The 23,037-nt window shown below is 57.3% G+C and overlaps 1 protein-coding gene across 1 annotated transcript in view; it reads left to right on the top strand.

The window, feature by feature from the left end:
• Positions 1-18,270: 18,270 nt before the first annotated feature.
• Positions 18,271-23,037, top strand: part of DLL4 (delta like canonical Notch ligand 4) — a 9,985-nt gene continuing 5,218 nt past the window's right edge. Inside the window, exons 1-6 of the mRNA XM_032175309.2 lie at positions 18,271-18,743; positions 18,856-19,125; positions 19,638-19,695; positions 20,516-20,779; positions 21,184-21,244; positions 21,330-21,460. Coding sequence (XP_032031200.1) covers positions 18,678-18,743; positions 18,856-19,125; positions 19,638-19,695; positions 20,516-20,779; positions 21,184-21,244; positions 21,330-21,460 — 850 coding nt within the window. The 5' untranslated portion in view covers positions 18,271-18,677. The remainder of the gene's footprint in view (positions 18,744-18,855; positions 19,126-19,637; positions 19,696-20,515; positions 20,780-21,183; positions 21,245-21,329; positions 21,461-23,037) is intronic.

Genomic DNA, 23,037 nt, shown 5'->3' with positions numbered 1-23,037 from the left:
TCTCCATGACGACCCCAGCCCCTCCCCTCCTTCCTTCCTCAAGAGCTTTCTGTTTACTGTAAACAGCTGCCCCAGCTCAGCCCTAGCTGATCCCCCCACACCCAGGGCCAGCCAGACCCTCTCTGAACCTGGCCTGGCCTGGTGTGAAGGTCTGCTCACTGCTCCTTGGGCTCCACAAGGCCTCAAACAAACTCTGTGTTTCCACCTTGCCTGGCCAGGAGGGGAGAGGAGAAGGGGAGGGGCCTGTTACCTCAGACCAGGGCAGCCAGGGCCTCAGAGACAAGGAACAGATGGGGCGTAATGGAGGAGGACCACACCGAGAGAGTTTGGTGGAGACATCTCTGGCTTGGCCTTAGACTGACCCGGGTTCAATTCCTGGCCTAGATTTGCTCACCGCGTGACCTCAGGCTGGTCACTTAACTTCTCTAAGCTTCATTCAATTTATCGATTTGTAAAATGGAGATAATAATACCTCCCTCAGAGGGTCGGCTGCTGGGCAGATTGGTAATAATGCACGTAAAACCCCTGGCTCAGATCTTGACACATTGCTAGCCTACAATGATGGTGGCTGGACTATTATTTCACTTTTCAGGTCCTCTCCTTCTGCTCAGCAACCTTGCATAAATCCCTGTCTGTTCCTTGACCTGGCATGTCTCAATCACACAGACCTGTACATACATGTGCACAAAACACATATACATGTGTACTCAGCAAACATATGAGCTGGGTAATGAAATGAAAACTCACAAGCGTATCTGAGGCACAGGAGACTCAGTAAGAGCAGAGGAAAAGTCTGTTTCCTAAGCCCTTCCACAAGCTGAGCTGGGAAATCCATGTGTGCCACCATCACCAGGGCACTATGGCTTCTTCCCTCTTCCTCCATTTGGCCTCCAGGAGTGCACCCACCCTCCCTGCCCAGCGGAGCGCAGTGCAGGGATACAGGGAATGCTGTATGGGATAGCTCCCCTTTCCTGTGGGCCAAGCTTTCAGGGCAAGATGGTCTGGGATGCGAGGCTCCTGGCTCCCAGCTCCTGATGGGTCCAAGTTGGTTCCCTTGACTCTCCAGCATCCTTGGAAGTGCTGGCTAATTAATGCTGCCTTGTGAGATGAGATTTAGACCTGCCATTTCGCTTACCACCAGGCCCGCCCAGCAGCCCTGGGGCAGAACCTGGGGTTAAGCAGGGGCATTCATCGATTTGAGTCATTCCCCACAAGCCCATGAGTAAGTATGGTGCTGGATTTCCAGACCCCTGTCCCCTCCCTGAGATGCCTGTTGGGGTCTTCCAGGGCTGGGTCTCTGTTGGTTGCAGGTACAGCCCTGGGGTTCTCTTGAGCAGGGCGTGGCAGCTGGAGGCTTTCAGGCCTAGCTAACTCCACTGCCTCCACATGCTCTTGCCCACAACCAGGTCTAACTGCAGCATTTGTGTGCTCACCCCAGCCTGGCTGCATGAGAAAGGAGAGGAGCCCCCAGTACTGAAGTCAGCCCCGCGGGTTGGGCTGGAAATCCCCCACTTCTTACCTTGGCCGCTTGAGGAAACAGCCTCCCGGCAGAGGGCCGCCTCCCGCCAGGGACTTTTCTCCTGGGGATGACATGGAATGCAGGGCAGCTACAAGGACCCTAGCCTCACTGAGCCACACATCAGCCAGCCTGAGGGGCAGGGGAGTGTGTCGGTCACACAGGACCACTCTCTCCCTTGCAGGGAGCTTGGCAGCCAGGGTCCTAGAACCCATCTGAGACTTACGCAGGCCTAAAGGCGGAACAGGGAGAAGGAGGCCGTGGGGACCAGTGGTGGCCAGGAATGTCCAGACTGCTGCGTGGTCCTGTATCTGGAGCTCACCAGCCCCTCCTCCACACTCCCTTCCCCCACCACAGCACCCAGCCTGAAACTGGCTTCCAATAGGATGTAAAGCCCTCACTGATCTTCCAGGATGGTGGTCTCCAGACATTTTTTTTTTTTTAAACAGATGGGGGTCTATGTTGCCCAGGCTGGTCTTGAACTTGGGGCCTCAAGCGATTCTCCTGCCTTGGCCTCCCAAAGTGCTGAGATTACAGGTGCGAGCCACTGTGTCTCGCCTCCCAAACTTTTTTGATTGTGAATATTTATGCGTAGATTTTACACTACAGTCAAAACACATATTAAATATTTTTATTTTTGTATTTTATATTTATATTTTTATATTTCATTATATATTTATATATAATATATATTATATATATAAATTTATATTTTATATTTTATTATTAAATATTTTATTTATTTGTATATTTTTTTGGAGATGGAATTTTGCTCTTGTTGCCCAGGCTGGAGTGCAGTGGTGCGGTCTCAGCTCACTGCAACCTCTGCCTCGCAGGTTCAAGCGTTTCTCCTGCCTCAGCCTCCTGAGTAGCTGAGATTACAGGCGCCCGCCACCACACCCAGCTAATTTTTTGTATTTTTAGTAGAGACTGGGTTTCACCATGTTGGCCAGGCTGGGCAAGCTGGTCTCAAACTTCTGAACTCAGGTGTTCCATCCACCTCAGCCTCTCAAATTTTTTTTAACTAAAAAATAAATCAAAATAGAAATCGCATTTCCTCCCATCCCCCCAACAAATGCCTCACTGGCCCCATATAGGCCACTGTGGAGCCCACTGTGTAGATAGAGGAAGGCAGGAGAGCCTCTCGGAGCAGACCATCACCCTACAAGAGGATCCAGGGCATGAGGGGGCAAATGATTTTCTTAATCCATTGCCAACCACAATTGAGTAACCCACATCTGAAGCCGTTCTACTTGTTGTTGTTAACTTGAAAAGAAACTTGGTCATCTTAGGCAAGGCCCTGTTGCTGTGGTGATTGTTGTGCTGTCAGTTCCTACCCCAAAGGCCCAGGCAGCCTCTCCCATCCTAGGACCACGGCACCCAATGTAGAAAGTGAGAGTTTATCGAGGAAGAACACCCAGCCTGTGTGTGTGTGAGTGTGTATGAGTGTGTGTGAGTGTGAGAGTGTGTGTGTGACTGTGAGTGTATGAGTGTGTATGAGAGTGTGTGTGCACATGTGTATGTGTGCATGCACGTGCTGGCCCAGAGTGTGTCATTCTAACAGAACCTGCCCGGTGATGGCCTGTGCTTTCTGGTCTGCTTGTCTTGGAGGCCCCACTTGTGTCACATAGGTACTGAGACACCTGCATTAACCCTTCTGACGGAGTCATAAGAACCCCTGACATTGAATTAGAATCTCTCGTCTACATCCTCACCACATGGCTGTTTAGGTAGGTGAGGCAGGCATCAATTTGTCCATGGTGGCGGGCAGGGGACGCCCACAGCACAGAGAGGTTCGGGGAATTGCCCAAAGTCACACCATCTAGTGGAGCTGGGTCTCGCGTGTGCTCCTACCCTTCCTAGGTGTCTTTCCTCACGTTCTGCCATCCTGGTCCCACAGGGCTGCTTGACAGTTCAGAATTCTGGCCTGGGAAGAATCAGTTCCTAAGGGCCATGGGACCTCTCTCCTGCAGCTGGGGGGCAGCCTGCCCTTCCTGCCCCAGTAGAGAGAAGGCAAGCCCAGGACCTGTCCTCGGACATGTGGGCCCGTGGATAACAATCTTCGCAGGAGCAGGGTCCCTGACGGTAGAGGAGAGAGGCCTGACTTTCCTGCCAAGGCCAGAGTTGCCCTTGGCTCCAGCTCGCCTGGCTGGATCTGGGGCCAGGGCTTCCTCCTTCATTCAAAAGCTCGGCCCTCTGAGGGTGGCAGTGGGGGAGGGGGAAGGGCTCAACCTCCAGCCCCCTCCCCCCGTCACTGACAGCTGTAATCTGCTTGGGAAAATCTCTTTTTTTTTCTGCACAGGAAAAAATATTAGTTGTCCCGATAACAAGGAAAACAAAATCTAGCGCAGGGCATCAGAGACTTCCTGAGGCGGGAAACAATGTCCAGTGGAGAGCTCAGTGGAGACGGCCCGAGCTGGGAGGCTGAGGGGGAGCTGAGAGAGGACACTGGTCCAGTCCTATCCGGCCAGGGGGGAGGGGGATGACAGATCGAGGAACTTGGAAAAAAGATTTCCCCCCAAAACCTTGAAGTCTGGGCTGTTGAGCTATATCCGGGAAATGATTCAGGACCAGAGCACGTCCCCGCCTGGGGCCAGGTCCCATTGACTCAGGTGCTCTGGGTCTACCTTTTTTCCCTCCCAGTCCCCTGCCTGCCTCCCAGGTGCTACCCCAGGCCTGGGGGCCTGGAGAGTGAGGCAGTAGGGTCCCTTTGGAGGTGGTGGATGAGGCCACGGGTGCCCCATAGGCAACTCCCGCCCCCTCCCCCCGGCCCCCTGCCCCCTGCCCCCGGGGCATCTTGCATTATCTGCCCACAGCTGCTTCCCTGAGGAACTTTCCACTAAGGGAGGGGGGTCAAGAAGAGGAGGACCTCTCCAAAAGGCCCCGAGACTCTGGTCCCCTCCACCTCTACCAGGAGACTGTGGCAGTGGGCAGCGGCTCCAGGAGCTTGCCGTGGGGGCGCTTATGAGGGAGGGGCTCCAATCCCAGCTGCCTAGCCGTGGGTGCCGGGACACTGGGCTGTTGGGTCCAGTGAGCGTGGCCCCTGAGCCCTGTGGGCCTCAGCGAACGGACAGGAGGAGGAACAGGAGGCCCTGTGCTTCCAGATAGCAGTATCCCTCAACCCTGGCTGCACACTGCGTCAGTGGGGAGCTTTTGGAAAATACCAGTGCCTCCAAGGCCTCATCTCAGAACAGTTCTATCAGGGCGCCCACAGGAGCTGCTCAGGTGATCCTTGTGCATGGCCAGAGCGGAGAACTCCTGCTCCATGGCCCTGTAACCCTTCAGTCACTTTCTGGCTGGCCCCCTCCACCTCTGCCAGCAGAACTGGCCCCTCCGTTTCAGATTGGAGCCGCTCAGAGATGCCCACCTAGCCGGTGGCTGCCCAAGGTGCCCACAGAATTCCCTGCCCCAGCTGGAGGCCAGTTGCCCAACCCAATAGCAGGTTCTGGGTTACCCCCGCTCCCTCCCTCTGCTCCTTCTCTTTCCCCCGGGCAATGATGCTGGGGCCTTTGTTCTTGGCCAACAGGAGTGTGACCAGAAACCTACCCGCAGTTCAATTACAGTCCCACTTAGTGGCCATAGGCTGGCCACCGTCCTCACTCAGCTTGTAGCTAGGCCAGCCCGGCACAGCTCCTCCCCACATCCCAGGGTCATGCCAGCTTTGTTCTCAGGAGGACCCAGTACTCCTTCCCCCACAGTGCCCTCAGCCCTTGCTCTGCACAAGGCCCTTGGGGGGGGTGCAGAGGGAGGCCTGGGCTCTGAACACAGAAGCTGGGACCTTCCCCAAGCACGGGGGGCCCTGACAGGGTGCTGACGCTGTTGCTTGCTGAATCGTGGGCTGACGCGGTAAAATCCTTGAAGTCAGAGAGGTGATTTCTGGTTCATTTTTGATTGGTTACAAGCATGTACCAGTCACCTACTAAGCACTGGGTCTGTGGGGGGATATGCAGTGGGAGAAAGTCATAGTTCCTGCTCTCCACGGCCTTTTCAAGGCAGAGGGAAGGACAGTGCTTACAGTAATGGGCTACCACAAGGTAGTACCATTTGTATTCCTCGCAACCTTTCCAGGAACTCCCCACTGCCATGGCGGAGGGAATATTGTTAAGTGAAATATGTTTTTTTTTTTTTTTTTTTGAGACGGAGTCTTGCTCTGTCGCCCAGGCTGGAGTGCAGTGGCGCGATCTTGGCTCACTGCAACCTCCGCCTCCCGGGTTCACGCCATTCTCCTGCCTCAGCCTCTCCGAGTAGCTGGGACTACAGGCGCCCGCCACCACGCCCGGCTAATTTTTTGTATTTTTGGTAGAGACGGGGTTTCACCGTGGTCTCGATCTCCTGACCTCGTGATCCGCCCGCCTCGGCCTCCCAAAGTGCTGGGATTACAAGCGTGAGCCACCGCGCCCGGCAAGTGAAATATGTTAAGTGAATATTTGTTACTTAAGTAGAGCATAGAATGTCCCTTCCCTGGCATTACAGATAGAGGGAGACATCTCAGGGGTCAGGGACAGAATGAGTTTCAATTGCATCAAATGTTGGAGAAGGCCAGGCGCGGTGGCTCACACCTGTAATCCCAGCACTTTGGAATGCCAAGGGGGGCAGATTGCTTGAGCCTGGGAGTTCGAGACCAACCTGAGCAACATGGCAAAACCCCATCTCTACTAAAAATACAAAAAATTAGCTGGGTGTGGTGGTGGGCACCTGCAGTCCCAGCTCCCTGGGAGGCTGAGGTGGGAAGATCACCTAAGCCTGGGAAGTGGAGGCTACAGTGAGCTATGATTGTGCCACTGCACTCTAGCATGGGTGACAGAATGAGAGCCTGTATATGTATATAAAAAAAAGCCATGTTGGAAGAGGGAGGGGATGGAACGAACCTGGACCAGCGAGCTGGCCATAGAGGAGAGCTCACTAAGATCCCTTTCGGTTCCTGGCTGGGCCGTTACTAGCCGACGGGGCTTGCAAGTCCCTAGGGTCTGTCTAGAGGGCCTGTAGGTTACCACCCCCTCTGCTCAAGTGATCTTGCCCACCTGGAGGTTCATCAAAGCCTGAGAAGCAGGACCACAGAGCAGGCCTTTTTCTCCTCTTAAGGGGGGCTTCTTGCCCTAGGATTCCCAGGGGTCTCCCCTTTCCCCCTAGAGGAGCCCAACGCAGCCCTTTCGCCATCACCGTATTTTGCAAACAGGTGGAGGATGCTGTGGCCCAGTAGCCACCTGGCTGCGCGAGCAGGGAAGCCCAGTGCACGTCCCTGGGGCTTCTCTCAAGCTGCGGCCGCTCCTCACGAGCTTAGGCTCTGACCCTTGGCCTGGGCAGTGGGCAGCAGCTTCAAGAGCTTGGAGTGAGGGGGCTGATGAGGGAGGGGGTCCAGTCCCAGCTGCCTAGCTGTGGGTACTAACAGGCCACGCTGGGGCGGGGTCGGGGGGGCAAATAGATTGAGGGGGGCACCACCACCTGCTTTTCCTTGTTTTGTTTTCAGGGCACTAATTACTGTGCTGAGCTGCGAGCTGCCTAATGAGGCCGTTTGGATTTCCTGTTGTTCTGGCTTCCCAAGACCCTTAAAGGGCCAGCATGGAACTAAGAGTGTGATCTGGGTGGGACACCAACTGCTCTGGTGGGGGTAACCACAGAGGGGCTATCCCTGGATTTGGCCTGAATGCCAGGGGCAGTGAGTGGATGAGGGGCTGGTCCAGTTCGCTGCTCCCACGCCCTCTATGAGTACCGGCTCAGAAGTGCCCGTGCCGGAAGCAGGAGCTTCAGAGCTGCATAGCCTGGCCAGGGCATGGGGTGGGGAGGAGAAGGCAAGGAGGCCAGGGCTGAGAAGGAAAGGCTGGTGATGTCACCAGTGCCCGGACTGTGGGAAGCGCTGCAGCACCAGGCAGGAGGGAAACGCTGTGCTGTCCTGCCTCCCCACTGGAAAATAGACACTTGTCTGAGCGTCCAGCACCACTTCCAGAGGGGCAGGCTGGTGAGCCTAGGGGCCCAGAAACAGGCCCTGGCCCAGCGTTAGGCGGAGATCTTTGCCCAGGCTGGATGCAGGAAGGTCAGGCTGCCACCAACCTAGCCCCGCTGTTGCACACCACCCAGCAAGGCTCATGGGCTGTGCTGGTCCCCTCTGCACCTTAGGGCTCTTCTGTGCATGCAGAGGAGCTGAGTGGGGCTGGGGATGCCAGGAGCCCACTTCCTTAATGGACTGGCGGGGCAGAGGGCACTCATCTGCCTGCCTGTGTCTGCCTCCTATTTGCGGCACAGCCTCTGCCCCAGGACCTATCCCAAGTGCCCCTTGGGCTGCTTCAGCCTGTGAGTCCCCTGGGCCCCTAGTATGCCTGGCCTGCAGCACCCTCCCCCCCAGACAGGGTGACGACATTGTTGTTCTTATACGGGGCCTTCCGCCTGAAGTTCCGGCTCTGCTAAATGGTGGGAATGAGGGTCCACGGGACAAAGCCAGCCTGGTTCCCGCAGCCACCTCAGAATGGACGGAATCCCCATTGTGTGCGGGCGCCTTGTGCCCACCCTCCCCTTACCCTCGCCGGACGTTGCCAACAAACAGCTCATTGAGCCCAGGGAGGGGCCCAGGAGACAACAATGTCCCCCAGCCGGCCAGAGCAGTGAACTCAGCTAGGGGCGGGAGCTGCCACGGAGGCTGGAGGGTGATGATCTCAGCCTGGGAGACCTGAGTCTGACCTGGGTCTGGCCTCCCTGGTGAGGGTGAGAAGGGCTGACCTGGCGGCCTCACCCTGGCTGCTCCACCCCTAGCTCGAGCTGGAAGCTTCTCGTGGCCCAGCCTGGGGGACCAAGCAGGTACAGCAGGCTGTCCACAGGACCCAGCAGAGCCATCCCAGGCCCAAGGGGCTAGTGGACCCTCCCTCTTGCAGTGCCATTCTGGAATTCCTTCTGCAAGGCCTAGACCAAAGCCCTCCCAAACCATCAGCCCAGTGCCAAGCATGTGTCAGGACTTTCAGATCCACAAGAGGCTGCACTTTCTATAACCAGAACCATCTAAAGAGCATGGGGCAGCCTGGAGAGGGGGTGAGAGTCCTGTCCCCAGAGGTATTCAAGTCATTAGTTATTGAATATGGTGTTGGTCCAAGTGCCCTTCAGAGCTCATCTCACCCTGAGCTTCTAGACATAGGGCCCCAAGTCATTTCCCCAAGGTACCTCTGGACTCCCTTTTTGCGTTCCAGGCCCAATCCAACCTTTCTCCTCTTCCAGGCAAGTCTGGGCTGCCAGGAAGGGCCTCGGGCCTCTAAGGGGAAAGGAGGCAGGGGAGACGGCTGGCCAGGAGAGCAAGGAGGCAGGGGAGAGGGCTGGCCAGGAGAGCAAGGAGGCAGGGGAGAGGGCTGGCCAGCACAGCAGCATGGCTGAAGCTGCCTCCACTTTCAGTATGGTTGCCAGGGAAGCCCTGATGCCAGTCTCATGTTTGCAGGGGCCTATCTGGAAAGCAGAGGGTGAGAGGAGAGAGAAGCTGCTTTCAGGGAAAATGTGGAGTCTATCTCAGCCAGTCATCAGGCCTCTGGCATTCTCAGGTGCCCCACCATCTATGCATAGGAGCCGCCAACTCAGGGACAGGACTCAGAAATAAGTGCTCACTTGGTCACCAGCCATAGATATAGAAATGTTCCTAGCTGCCTCTGGCCTTCTTTCTGTACCTCCCTGCTCCAGACTACCCTGCGTGCCACTGCTAGAGAGCATGCAGAGGGCACTCTCCTCTGCTCGAGAACCCACAGGCTCCCTAGTACCTATCAATCAAATCCAAATTCATCTGCCTGGTGGGTTTCCATGCCATAGCTATGTAACTTCATGTCCACCCCTCCACAGGCGAAGTCTCTGCCCCAGCCATACTTGCTTCATTTGCACCCAGATCCTTTGTCTCTCTTCATTCCCCCACCAGGAATGCCCTCTCTTGTCCTTTTTTCTTTTTTTTTTTTTTTTGAGATGGAGTCTCGCTTTCTCACCCAGGCTGGAGTGCAATGGCAATGGCATGATCTTGGCTCACTGTAACCTCTGCCTCCCAGGTTCAAGCAATTCTCATGCCTCAGCCTCCCGAGTAGCTGGGATTACAGGCGCCCGCCACCACGCCTGGCTAATTTTTGTAGTTTTAGTAGAGACGGGGTTTCACCATGTTGCCCAGGCTGGTCTCCTGAGCTCAGGCAATCGGCCCTCCTTGGCCTCCCAAAGTGCTAGGATTACAGGTGTGAGCCACCACGCCCGGGCCCCCACCCCCTTCTCTTTATCTAAATTCTGTTCTTTTCCCAGGCCCAGTGTCATCCCTCCTCCCCTACAAAGCCTCCTGTGACCCTCGGGGCCCCAGTTCCTCTCTGAAGCCTGGTTCCACAGGTCATCACATTCCTTTTCATATGCTTCTATCTCATTTCCAGCTGCTGTGAGCAACAAGGCCTGAATTTTATGTTCCTCTGTGGCCTTACTAACCTGAGCCCAGTGCTAGGCACATGGTAGACCTCATCCACAACTGAGTGGCTGATGGACCCAAACTCTGCACATGCGCATCACACACACACACAGGGGTCCTGGGAACACTAACCATGGGGCCTATAGGGCCATGCCCCAGATAGAATGCACCTTTTGCATGCCTTCTCTTCTCTTGGTGATGGTTTTGATAGACTTGTCCCAGGTCTCCCCAGTTTCCTCCTCACCTGGAGAAAGACTACAGTAAGGGAGTGGGGGTTAAGCCATAGGAGAAGAGGAGGGGAAGCAGGAGAAGCACAGGGATCTCAGCAGCCACAGTGGCTCCAACAATAGCAGTGTTCACACTGCCCAAGCAGGACTCACGAGACTGGGGCAAGTGGGCCCAAGTGTGGATGCCTATTTCTTTTTTTTTTCTTTTTGAGACAGAGTCTTGCTCTGTTGCCCAGGCTAGAATGAAGCGATACGATTTTGGCTCACTGCAACCTCCGCCTCAATCGTTCAAGGGATTCTCCTGCCTCAGCCTCCCAAGTAGCTGGAATTATAGGCGCCCACCACCATACCCAGCTAAGTTTTTTTAATTATTATTTTTAGTAGAGATGGGGTTTTGGCATGTTGGCTAGGCTGGTCTTCAAACTCCTGGGCTCAATGATTTGCCGACCTCAGCCTCCCAAAGTGCTGGGATTACAGGTATGAGCCACCGTGCCTGGTTGATGCCTACTTTTTTTTTTTTTTTTTTTTTTTTTTTTATTGAGACAGAGTATCGCTCTTGTCACCCAGGTTAGAGTGCAATGGCTTGATCTTGGCTCACTGCAACCTCTGCCTCCCGGGTTCAAGCGATTGTCCTGCCGCAGCCTCCCGAGTAGCTGGGATTACAGGCGCCTGCCACCACGCCCAGCTAATTTTTGTATTTTTAGCAGAGATGAGGTTTCGCCATGTTGGCCAGGCTGGTCTTGAAGTCCTGACCTCAGGTGATCCATCTGCCTCGGCCTCCCAAAGTGCTGAGATTACAGGCGTGAGCCACTGCGCCTGATTGATGCCTATCTATTTCTAAACATACAGAGTTGGTGGAGGCTGTTACTGAAACCCCTGGTGCTAAACACCCTAACTACATTATCGCTTGGGAAATTCTCTATGAGCTCCCAGATCTTAAATCCAGCCTGCCGCTTTGCTGCACAGTTTGTGTGGCTGGACAGCTCCACTGGGCTTGATTTTCTGAGAGCGGCACCCAGAGGGGTGGGGGCAGGAGAAGCAAAGTGAGCTTGGCTCACAGTGGTCTAAACATTGTCCAGAAAACTCCTTGGGTCTCCCAGGGAGCCTAGCTCCCGGTGCCTCCAGGTCTCTCTGGACTTCTTCCCTGGGGAAAGTCTAGACACAAGGAGAATTCTCTGGGCTGGGGTTTCTTTGCTAATCACAGGCAAGGCAGGTTACTCATTAGCAAGCATCAACATGCAATCCTCATCAGTTCAGGGGAGAGTTCAACCTGGATTAACAACTGGGATCCACTGTATAGACACTCTGTCACAGGAAGTTCTCCCATACGTCTAACTAAATCCTTCCTGCCGCAGTTGAAGCCTGTTTCCTCTCATTCTGACTGTAGTGGGAGAAGGAGACAGCCGGTCATCATCCTCTGCTTAAGACCCATCACCTACTTGACCATGGCAGTGGGGTTCCTCCCCAGCCTTCTCCAGGGAACAGTGGCCTGCCTGCTCAGGCCGTTGTTCACAGTTGGCACCTGTCCCCTGACTCTCCCCCGTTTCTTCCTCTGTGTCTGAGTGTATTTGAAACAGTACTTCTTGGTTCAGGTTTGACCCTTCTTTCCAGGGAGTCTGCCGGGGAGCAGGGCCGATCTGAGTATGGCCCACTCCCAGGTTGCCCCAGCGGGAGAGAGTGAGGTGTGGCCCCATCCCGCCTCGTGCTTGCTTCAAGTCCTGGGTGGCAGCTGGGATCAGAGATCAGAGGCGATGTGGAGAAATGAGGAAAGGTCAGGGTTTCTTCCAGGAGATGAATTGTCACTCAGTGGGGGGAAGGCAGAGGACACGCAAGGACCTGGGGACACCAAGGGATTGGGGCAATCATGGGCCTGGATGCTAATGGAAGGCCAGAGCCAGAGGAGGGGTGAGGGGGAAGGTGGGGCTAGGAGAGCTTCCCAGCTGGCAAAGGTCACAGAGGAAATAGGTTTCAGGGATGGGCAACCAGTATCCTGAGAGGGGGCAAGAGGAGAGGACAGTGAGGTGAGCACGGCCAGGGTGGAGGATGAGCAGGTGAGGAAGCTTTTACAGGGGAAGCAAAACCTCAGTGTAGGGAGGCAGGTCCAAGAGGGTGGCTGAACCCCTGCTTTCAGCTCAGGCTCTGCACCCCCCACCCCACCATGTCCTTTAGCACAAGTTCTCTTTTGCCCCAGTGACTCCCAGCAATGCTTTGCCCTGTGCCCTCCATTCTCTGACCCTACAAGACCTCTCAGAGGCCTCTGAGCCCTATAGGATCCAGGTGGGGAGGCAAGGGCAGGCTCAGGCCAGGCCTCCCACCCGGGGGTCTTCATGCAGAGGCTGCCCTGAGCCTTCCCTCCCTTCCCCTGAGCCTCCCTGCTTGCTGGCTAGGGTAGGGACAGGAAGGAGCTAGGGAAGGGGAAGCCGGGGGCTCTGGGAAAGTTGCTGCAGAGGCTGCCCTAAACCCTGGCCTGCTCCGTGGCTGGAAATACCCACTGCGTGGCTCCTGGCCCTAGCTTTCCAGGCATTCCCTGGGTTTGGCAAATGAAGCTGGGGCAGCTGCCGGGTCACCATAACTCTAGCCCTTGCAGCCAGGCTTATCTAGGCTTCTCCAACTGACAGGTCTTCACCCTGCCCCCTCTTTCTCTCCTGCTGACCAGCACCCAGGAGGCCTGGAGAGAATGTCTGCCGGCCATGAGTCATGGTTAGAAGATGCTTCTCATGTGGCGGACCCTCAGCTTCTCCTCTCTTGGGCCCATTGTCTCTGCAGACCCAAGCTGTTCTCCTCCAGAAGAAGAGGGTCCAGTCCATACCAGTTACCCCAGTGCCAGGCATCTCCTGCACTGGGGCTTCTGAGAAGGCAAGGGAGACAGTCTGCAACTAGCCTAGGCCCTCGGGCTCCTGGGGAACCTAGGAGGAGGAGAGGGGAGGCCCTCCTGGTCTTGTGAGAAGCAAGAGCAGGGACTCTGTCTCCTGCCAAGGGTCCCATCCACTTGGACATCCCTTCCTTGGCACATTTGGGTCATCAGTCATGAGCCATCAGCCAGTGGATGGTCCAGCCCGGTCAGTGTGCTGTCTTGGTGACACAGAGAGGCTGATCTGCCAGGAGCTTCAAGGACCAGGGCAGAAGATGCCCCTCTCTCCTGCCACAGGCCTCAGCTCCGAACTGCCACCACGAAGGAGGAGGGGTTCCAATTTGAAACCTACACATGGCCCTGGCAGGAGTGCCGTCTTGGTTTCTGAAGGCCAAGACTGTGAGGAGTTAGTTCCTCCAAACCTTCATATCTTCCCCAAACCCATTCTCAAAGCTCCAGTCTTCTCCCTCTAGTCAAGAACTTTGTCACACCCTCTCGCCACAAAAAGGACCTCCAACAGCTGGCTTTTTCCACAGAGTCCGGATCCCTTCCGAGCCCCACCTAGCTTTTCTCTCTTTTTTTTCCCCACCCTCTGCTCCTCATGCCTCATCCCTTATGAGTGTTTGCCTTCGGTTCTCCTTTTTCCTTCATTTCCTTCTGGAACTCATTTGCAGTCAGGGAGCTCACCTCTACTCTAAGTCTGCCCCTGACTGTCTGGATGTCACCTGGGGGAAAGGAAATGACTGTTTATTGGGTCCCAAGAATGCATAATCTGATACAGTCCCTCAGCCACTCTCCAAGCCTCCAAGGTTATTATTATTAATTATTATTATTTGAGACAGAGTCTCATTCTGTCACCCAGGCTGGAGTGCAGTGGCATGATCTCTGCCCACTGCAACCTCTGCCTCCCAGCTTCAAGCAATTCTCCTCCCTCAGCCTCTTGAGTAGCTGGGATTACTGGCGAACACCACCATGCCTGGCTAATTTTTGTATTTTTTTGGTAGAGACGGGGTTTCACCATGTTGGCCAGGCTGGTCTCGAACTCCGGCCTCAAGTGATCTGCCCTCCTCAGCCTCCCAAAATGCTGGGCTTATAGGCATGAGCCACCACACTGGCCATCCCTATTACTATTATCCCATTGCACAGATGAGAAAACTGAGTGTAGAGCTAGAGTTAAGTTACAAGCCCAAGCCCACATGGTTAGGAAGTGCCAAGAAGCAGGTCCATGTCAGGCTTATTCACCAGACTCACCTGGAGGGTGGGGAGAGACTCGTTCCTCCTGCCTCCTCCCCATCTCTGCTCAGTCCCCCTAACCAAGATTCTTCAGAGTTCGGTGTCCCTCAGCGCCCATACCCTACCCCTTCCTTCTCACCAGGGCCCTTCTTATCATCAGTCACTGCATCCTGTTCCTCCCTTGAAGCCCCCAGATGAGTTCTCAAGGCCACCACCAAGTCATCACCTTCCTCTCCCCTCTCTCCAGTGTCAGGCCTGTTCTATGGGGAACCCACTCTGTCCCGCAGGAAAAACCCGCAGCAGGCGGTTCCTTGTGGGGTCTCCAGAGAGAGGTGAAGGAGGCCACGCGGGGCACCGCCTCCTGAGCGGGAATCCAGTCCCTAACCGCTGGCGCCCCTCGAGGGGAGGGGCGAGGGCGGAGGTGGTTCTGCTGCGGCATCTGTCCCAGGCGGGCGGGAAGCTGCTGCATTAAATTGTAAAATCGATTTATTGACCGGCAGGTGCGAGCAGCGGCAGATGGAGAGTAGCCCTGCCGGGGCGCATCTGCGGGGAGCGGCGGCATCGATCCCGGCCCCCCTCTGAAACCCGTCGGTCCTGGGCCTTTCTCGCCAGCTCACTCCCAATTGTAGGGCCAAGGTCCTCGAAACTGCGGCGCCTGAGTGGCTAGGGTAGCTCGACTCCCTCCCCCAACACCCTCCTGGCCTGAGGCCCCGGGCTGCGCCCCCACGGCTGCCAGGCTCTGCCAGTCCCACTGCCCCAGTTGGCACGCGGCGGGCCGGGCTGACGCGTGGCAGCGCCCTGCGGCAGATGAGGCACGCGCCGGCCTCATTTCAATGTGAATGGATCGAATGGAGCAGCCATGTGGCAGCAACAGTTTGCAAATCTCCACGCCTTCTGTGCAGCTCCCCGGCCGCCGCTCCCTGCACGTGGCCCCTTCTCCGCAGCGACCGCAGCGGCGCCCCTCAAGGCTTAAGCGCCCCGCCCAAGCCAGGCCTGCTTCCCCGCCCCTGGTCTGCCCAGCGGGCACGGTGGCCCGGCCCCCACCGCGCTCCTACCCGGGTGCAGTGTGCCCCGCGAAGAGCGCCGTCCCCTGGGAGGGGGTTGGGGAGAGGAGAGGCAAAACCGCGCTGAAGGTCTCAGAGCTGCGCCTGCGGCCCTGGGGAGGGCACAGAGGCTACGCTGCGGGGAAGGAGTCCCGAGGCTCTACGCGGCTCCTGTTGCACCCCAATAACCCGGGGTCAGCTTGGGGACACCGCTGGAAGGCGACCTTAGCGCTTCCCGATCCTCAGTGCCGGTTCTTCCGGCTGGAGGACTGTGCGCAATGGCCAAGCGTAGGGGGACAGCAGAAGCAGAAGGCCTCTAGGGGCAGAGGCGGTGGGCCTTTCAGGAAGCCAGGCCTCGACCCTGCACCCGCTTCCGACGTTGGGGAGTGTTGAGGGTGCGGGTCGGATTGAGGAGCCCTGGGCTTGCGGAGGGTCAGTGGTCTTTCGGACTCTGGGTCTATATGTGCACCCTTTCCATGCTGTTGTGGAGGGTCTGCGTCAGGGGCGGGGGCAGCCGACTTCGACTGGGGTCCAGCCCCACGGTGATCGGTGGCCTCCCATCACCTCTCAGCCTCCTGCTCCTGTGAGCTCCCAGAACCACGCGTGTAGCGTTCTTCCGCCCGCAAGTCCGAAAGTCCCGAGTGGGAGAAGAAGGAAGGCACAGCCCCAGCTTTGGGGCGGACAGAAACACTTGAGGCTTTCGCACTGGGCTCCCCACCCGCAGCATGACCCTCTCCTGCTCAGCAAATGTGGGCAAAGCTCGACCGCAGCGTGTGGGAGCGCTTGTAGGTACCCAGGGCCAAGAGTGGCAGTGTCCTAGCCCGGGAATGAGCTTCTGGGACAGCGCCTCCACAAATAGGTGTTTCATGAATGTCTTTTGATGCTGAGAATTTAACCCTTTCCTCTTCTGGTCAGAGCCTTTCTAGATCTCTGGGATCTCCTGGGTGCCGCCTCTCTGAAGACAATACTCCCAACTTTTGTTTGGCCCTTGATAATTTGCAAAGTACATTTGGGCACATTAGTCTAGGCGTGTATGAGGGTAGAGAGTGTTCCAGATTTTCCAGTATTGGGAGAGATGCCTTGTGTGGGACTAGATGTCTCCCTTGAGGGTCAGGTAAGCAGGGCCAGCGCCAGAAAAGGAGGATGTTTTTATTAACTCCTGGGCCAGGATTTGGAGTTGAGAGAGGACAGGGCTAGGTAGGGCTGGATGCCAGCTTGGAGGAGAGCAAGGAGCACCCACTGGCATCTTAGAGAGGCAAGTCCAGGGATCCACAGGGTATAGGCGGAGAGAAGATCTGGGAGCCCACTTGCCAGGATCGCCAGGAGGCACGCCCCGGACTCCCCCTCCCTCGGGCCTGGGACTCCGCCTGCCCATAACCTACATTAACTCCCGAGCGCAGCCTGGGCCCATCTGCCGCCCCGCCCCACCTCGGTTCCCCACGCCAACCCGCTCGCGCCAGATGGTGGCTGGGAGGGGTGGCCGTGCGTGGGGGACCCCGGAGCCCGTCTCCTCACCTCGCCCCTCCCCCAACCCACGCTCCCAACCTCTTGTTTCTCATCCTTCCCCCCCTCACCCGTCCCCCAGTCCTCCACCACCACCACCCAAGTCAAAAAAAAAAAAAAAAATCAGACCATGCTCGGCATTGGCAGCTGTTGGGCTCCTCGCCGCTCCCCCACCCTTACCGCCTCCCCTGGGTTCGCGCCGCGTCCCGGCTCCCCCCCGCGCTGATCTTATCGCCCGACTACAGCCATCACCTCGCGGGCGGGCTGACAGCTGAAGCCACAGGGCCCCCACCGCCCTCGGCGTCTCAAAGAGAGAGCTCCCCGGCACCCCCGAGACTGGGAGAAGCCGGCCCTCCCCGGTCTGCGGCCTCCGGGGATCACGCCGGGTTCCGAGAAAGCAGCTGCACTGCTGCCGCTTGGAGGAGTGGGGCCACCCGGGGGACCCTCGCGGGCGAGACTTGTGAAGCCGCCTGAAACTCAAACAACTCCGCACGCCTCCAGTTCCACCCCACATCCCGCCTTATGAGGCGAGGACCCGGGCCGACCCGGCCTCAGTCCCTCACCTTGATTCTCCAGTGGCCTGAGCCAACTCTGGCGTCAGGAGAGTTCCTCCTTGCCCCAGCGGAGAGACAGGGCGCGGCCGGGGGCTTGGGGGCTGCCTGGGTGGGGGGAGGCAGTGGGCGCAGGAACTGAAGCGGGACTCAGGTGAGGGGACGCGCTGGAGGCGGGGCCAGAACCTTATTACCATACAGCTGAGGACGCGCCCCCCTCCTACCTCCAGGACCACGCCCCGCCCTCCCCCACCTCAGGGACGGCGCGTCTGGGTCTCTGGCACGCGCCGAGCCCTGGCAGGGGGCAAAAGGGAGAAGGCACGCGCTGGGCACGCCCCCCCTTAGCTAGAGAGGGAGACGCCCAACAGGTGCCCAGAGAGGGCGCCGAGCCTTAGACCCTTAACCCCTAGCCTTGCTCAGAGTGGTCACAGAGAGGTTAACGCTTCTGCTGGCTTCCCTGCTGCGCTGGGGACGCGTGGTAGCTGGGCACTCATAGGTTGGGGGCCGATGAGACAAGGGCTCCAGAAGCTCCAGGAAGGAAAAGGAGATCGGATTTCCCTAGCGCTGGTTTTCGCGTTCCGGGCTTAAGTTGTTTTTACCTGCTTTGAAATACTAGGTAACTAGCGCCTGCTGTGGATGCACAACCTACAGGGACTACCTAGTGTCTCCGCCCCCAAGACCATCCCTGAACCACCCACTCACCTCCTGCCCCATTACCGGGCAACCCCTCTATCCTCCGGCGGCCGGGGTCTCAGCCCTTAACCCCGCCATCACGGAGGACTGGTCACCTCGGCACGCGCAGACCTGGGGGACCTAGAGGTTGGGAGCGGCACGGAGGGGCGGGGACCTGCGCCCGACTGGCTGACGGGGAGGGGGGAGCGGCGGGGGCGGAGGCCCCCTCCGGGCGGCGCTGGGACTGTAGCAGCTAGAGGCCGGGAGGGGAGGGGAGAATGACCATGAGTCTGAGTGACAGGCGGCGAGGAGAGGAGCCAATATATATAAGGAAGGCTCCCAGCGCGCAGGTTTCAGTAGCGGCGCTGCGCGTAGGCCGGGAACACGAGGCCAAGAGCCGCAGCCCCAGCCGCCTTGGTACAGCGTACACCGGCACTAGCCCGCTTGCAGCCCCAGGATTAGACAGAAGACGCGTCCTCGGCGCGGTCGCCGCCCAGCTGTAGTCACCTGGATTACCTACCGCGGCGCTGTAGCGGAGCTAGCGAGAAGGCCAAGGGGGAGCAGCGTCCCGAGAGGAGCGCCTCTTTTCAGGGACCCCGCCGGCTGGCGGACGCGCGGGAAAGCGGCGTCGCGAACAGAGCCAGATTGAGGGCCCGCGGGTGGAGAGAGCGACGCCCTAGGGGATGGCGGCAGCGTCCCGGAGCGCCTCTGGCTGGGCGCTACTGCTGCTGGTGGCACTTTGGCAGCAGGTAACACGTCCCGCGCCCTCTCCGTCCCCTCTGCCGCGCTCTGGGCCTGAGCCCCGGGCACCAGCTGAGCTGACCGGTCCCCTCCCTCCTTCCCTCGGTCCCTGTGCAATAGCGCGCGGCCGGCTCCGGCGTCTTCCAGCTGCAGCTGCAGGAGTTCATCAACGAGCGCGGCGTACTGGCCAGTGGGCGGCCTTGCGAGCCCGGCTGCCGGACTTTCTTCCGCGTCTGCCTTAAGCACTTCCAGGCGGTCGTCTCGCCCGGACCCTGCACCTTCGGGAGCGTCTCCACGCCGGTATTGGGCACCAACTCCTTCGCTGTCCGGGACGACAGTAGCGGTGGGGGGCGCAACCCTCTCCAACTGCCCTTCAATTTCACCTGGCCGGTGAGCACAGCCTGGGTGCACTGGGAGGTCGCAGAAGCCGAGAGAGGAGGCGCCCTGGGACCAAAGCTTCCTCCCCAGATTTCCTTGCACACACCCCCCCACCCCCAAAAAGCCCAGGATGCATTCTCTCCTGGCTCTTTCTTCCCGACTCTCTCCTGAGACTGATCCCAGAAAAGGCTCTCACCAGTCTCCGTCTTCCCAGTTTATGTCCTCCCGTCCCCAGCTCTTGGGACACGATTTTCATTACCTACCACTCGGGTGCGATACCCTACCACCCCCTCCTCCGGTGGCTCTCCCTTACACTCTCCCGTCCCTCAACCCTCCCTCTACCAGGGGTTCTCCTCTCGCCTTCCCTGCTCAAGCGCTACACTGTGCGCAGCCCCGTTATGTTGACCCGGGCGCAGTAACTGAATCCTGCAATTAGATTAATTAAACAGGCTGCTGCAAGGCACCCTCACCTCTCCCCGCTTGCTCATCTCGCCATCTCTCCGTCCCCCCACCCCCTTAACCAGGGTACCTTCTCACTAATCATCGAAGCTTGGCACGCGCCAGGAGACGACCTGCGGCCAGGTGAGTAGCTCGCTCCGCCACCACAGGGGGGCGACACGGCGCAGCGCCGAAAGAGTTAATCTGTTCTAGGCGGGGGAAGTGCGGGCTTGGGGGTGGGAGGCAGGACGCTTAGCTTGGCCTGGAGCTGCGCCCCGCGCTGGACGCTCGGATTCCGCTCGCTGCCTGGACTCGGAGCACAATTGCGTTTCCTGCGGGTTATTTTTGGCGTGGGAACGCGGGGAGTACGGCGGTGAGAAAGGCTGAAGCTGCCAGCGCCGCTGACGGGCCCCTTCCTGTATTTTACACCTTTCGCGAATTCCGCTCCTTTGGAAAGGGAATAATGGCTTTGGGATGTTGTTCTGACACAGAGGAAAAGGATATTTCAGCAGCACAACAATTCTCACTTTGAAAAGGAAAAAAGAAAACCATTACCCACCTCTGGAGGCAGAACCCCTGAATGGGCACCAAAGGACCCCCTGCTCCCAGGGTCCTCTCTAGCCTGGGGAGCTTTTCTTTCTTTTTCTCTTTTTTACATTTTGACCTCTTTTCCTCTTTCCCCTCCCTATCTGCCTCCAAGACCCTGGGATATCTTAACATCCTTCTATTGTCCCCTTTTTGAATACTATCAGGACCCCTGTACATGCACACACATAGGGCAGCTACGTAGCGGGGCTTTGGGTCCCTCTGGCCTGTTCTTGCTGGCAGGTGGGGGTCATTTGGATAACTGGGCTGATTTGTTGGCTGATCACCATCATCACAGCCAAGAAGGACATTGGCCAGCAGTCACTGGCACCCTTGGGGACTGGCGACCCTTCCCTGACCCGACCCTCTGCCCCCTCAGAGGCCTTGCCACCAGATGCACTCATCAGCAAGATCGCCATCCAGGGCTCTCTAGCTGTGGGTCAGAACTGGTTATTGGATGAGCAAACCAGCACCCTCACAAGGCTGCGCTACTCTTACCGGGTCATCTGCAGTGACAACTACTATGGAGACAACTGCTCCCGCCTGTGCAAGAAGCGCAATGACCACTTCGGCCACTATGTGTGCCAGCCAGATGGCAACTTGTCCTGCCTGCCCGGTTGGACTGGGGAATACTGCCAACAGCGTAAGCAGTCAAGCTCCCACCTGTGTGTAAGGGGAGGGTCCCCTGAGCAAACACAGTGGAGCTTCTTGGTCACAGCTTGCCTCCCTTGAAGAGCGGGTCTGGGCCTCCTACTAGCTGAGCCTCAGGGATGCTGAGGGTGGGCTTGGCCTCAGACCTCCTCTCCCTTCCCAGTGCTCCTCCCATCATGCCAAAGCCCACAAGAACCCCATCATGACATTCCATCTAGCTTGGCTTCTCCTTCCCTATGCCATCATTTCGCTTTAAGACACTCAGGGCTCCTCTGGGAGGCCAGGAGTAGGAAGTGGGCCCGGGAGAGCTAGGGGACCCCCAGGGCCAGCAGGTGAGAATGGGGCTTAAGAGTCCTTGGTATCCCAGCCTCACCCAGCTCTGTGTTCTTCCCTTAGCTATCTGTCTTTCGGGCTGTCATGAACAGAATGGCTACTGCAGCAAGCCAGCAGAGTGCCTGTGAGTAGGGGACAGGAAGTGGTGAGTGGGAGCCCTCCCTTGGCCAAGGCCTCTCACCTCACTCTCCCTCTTTCTTGTTCCCCAGCTGCCGCCCAGGCTGGCAGGGCCGGCTGTGTAACGAATGCATCCCCCACAATGGCTGTCGCCACGGCACCTGCAGCACTCCCTGGCAATGTACTTGTGATGAGGGCTGGGGAGGCCTCTTTTGTGACCAAGGTGAGTCGGGGTGAAGAGAGGATGCAGAGGGTGCGGGAGAGATGGGGCTGGGGGGTGGAAATCCGATTTGTCACCTGGATCCTTCTTACTTGGTGACTGCAGACTTGGCTTTCCCATGATCTTCCAAGGATCTTGGGTCTTTTAAGAATCTTTACAACTGGCCCAGAATGAGGCGGTGGGTCCTTCTCCAGGTGTGGAGGCAGGGGATGGTGGAGCCAGGGTGGCTGAAGAACCCAGGAGGGTGACAAGGTCGGCAGCCTGGAGGTTGCACTCATAAATCCTAGCAAGGCCAAAGAGAGAGGGATGGCAGGCTCAGTTCCTCTTTCTACCCCGTAGTTACCTATTAACCCCCTGAGTGTTTGCTTACCTTCCAGGGCTGTTTGAGCAGCTCTCCCCGAAACAGCTGTCTGGTGGGGTGTGCCCACCAGCCACCTGAGGCTGTGGGTGAGCTGGGCCTCTGGGCGGAGTGGCATCTAACTGACTTTTCGGTGTGGGCACAAACGGCCTCCCCTGCTCTTACCTAGTTACCACCTGCCTGAACCCATGCGGTCTCTACCTGGTGTTTAGAGGTAGTCACTCTCTGGCTATACAGGGGCCTTTCAGTCCTAACCTTGGGGGAGGAGGAAGCCTTTTTTCTTGCATCCTGCTAGCCAGCTGCAGCCTGTGCCTCCCATTTTCAGGATCAAATGGGTGCACCTGCTGCCCAGAGACACCGGCGCAGGCCTGGGTAGGGTGGGCGGAGGGCTTGCCAGGATGGAAATAAATTGCCTAGGCCCTGACTTGCTGTCAACAAGGGGCTTAGGATTCAGTCCCTGTGTTGCGTGTGTGTGTGTGTGTGTCTGTCCCTTTACTACCATCCCCGCCCCAACACTCACACACCTGGTTCCTGCTCATTCTCTTCCCTCTCCACCATATTTGCTCCCAGGTGACACAGTCATATACTCATCATATGCAAACACAGCACTTGCAGGCCATATATTTACCCTGTCTGGTTCTCCCTCCCTGTCCTTCCCAAATAAAAAACCAAATCCTTATATTTCAAAATACCCTTGTAACACCTCTTCCTTTAAAAAATGCCTGATTACTGCCTATGGTGGCTCTCATCTCTCCTCTACCACTTCTACCTGTTGAAATTTTATCCCTCCTTCCAGGCTTATCTCAGCTGCCCCTCCTCCATGAAGCCTTTTCTGACTTCCTCCCCGACATGTGGCCTTGCCCTCTGCTCTTCTTCCTTATCTTCATCCTACTTGGGTTGGCAGTTTGTGAGTTTCCCTGGCAGGACGTCTTCCAGTTCCAGTTGTGTTGTTTCACTTTTGGTTGACTGCACTGGTCATATGTGATTCAAGGTGCTTTAAGAAACATGATTTTCATTCTGGCTAACACAGTGAAACCCCGTCTCTATTAAAAATACAAGTTAGCTGGGCGTGGTGGCGGGCGCCTGTTGTCCCAACTACTCGGGAGGCTGAGGCAGGAGAATGGCGTGAACCCGGGAGGCGGAGCTTGCAGTGAGCCGAGGTCATGACACTGCACTCCAGCCTGGGCGACAGAGCAAGACTCCGTCTCGAAAAAAAAAAAAA

The sequence above is a fragment of the Hylobates moloch genome, unplaced genomic scaffold (genome assembly GCF_009828535.3).
Source record: "Hylobates moloch isolate HMO894 unplaced genomic scaffold, HMol_V3 SCAFFOLD_14, whole genome shotgun sequence".
NCBI classification, from domain to species: Eukaryota; Metazoa; Chordata; class Mammalia; order Primates; family Hylobatidae; genus Hylobates; species Hylobates moloch.
The sequence above is the reverse complement of the archived record's forward strand: the minus strand, read 5'-3'. Positions and strand labels throughout refer to the sequence as shown.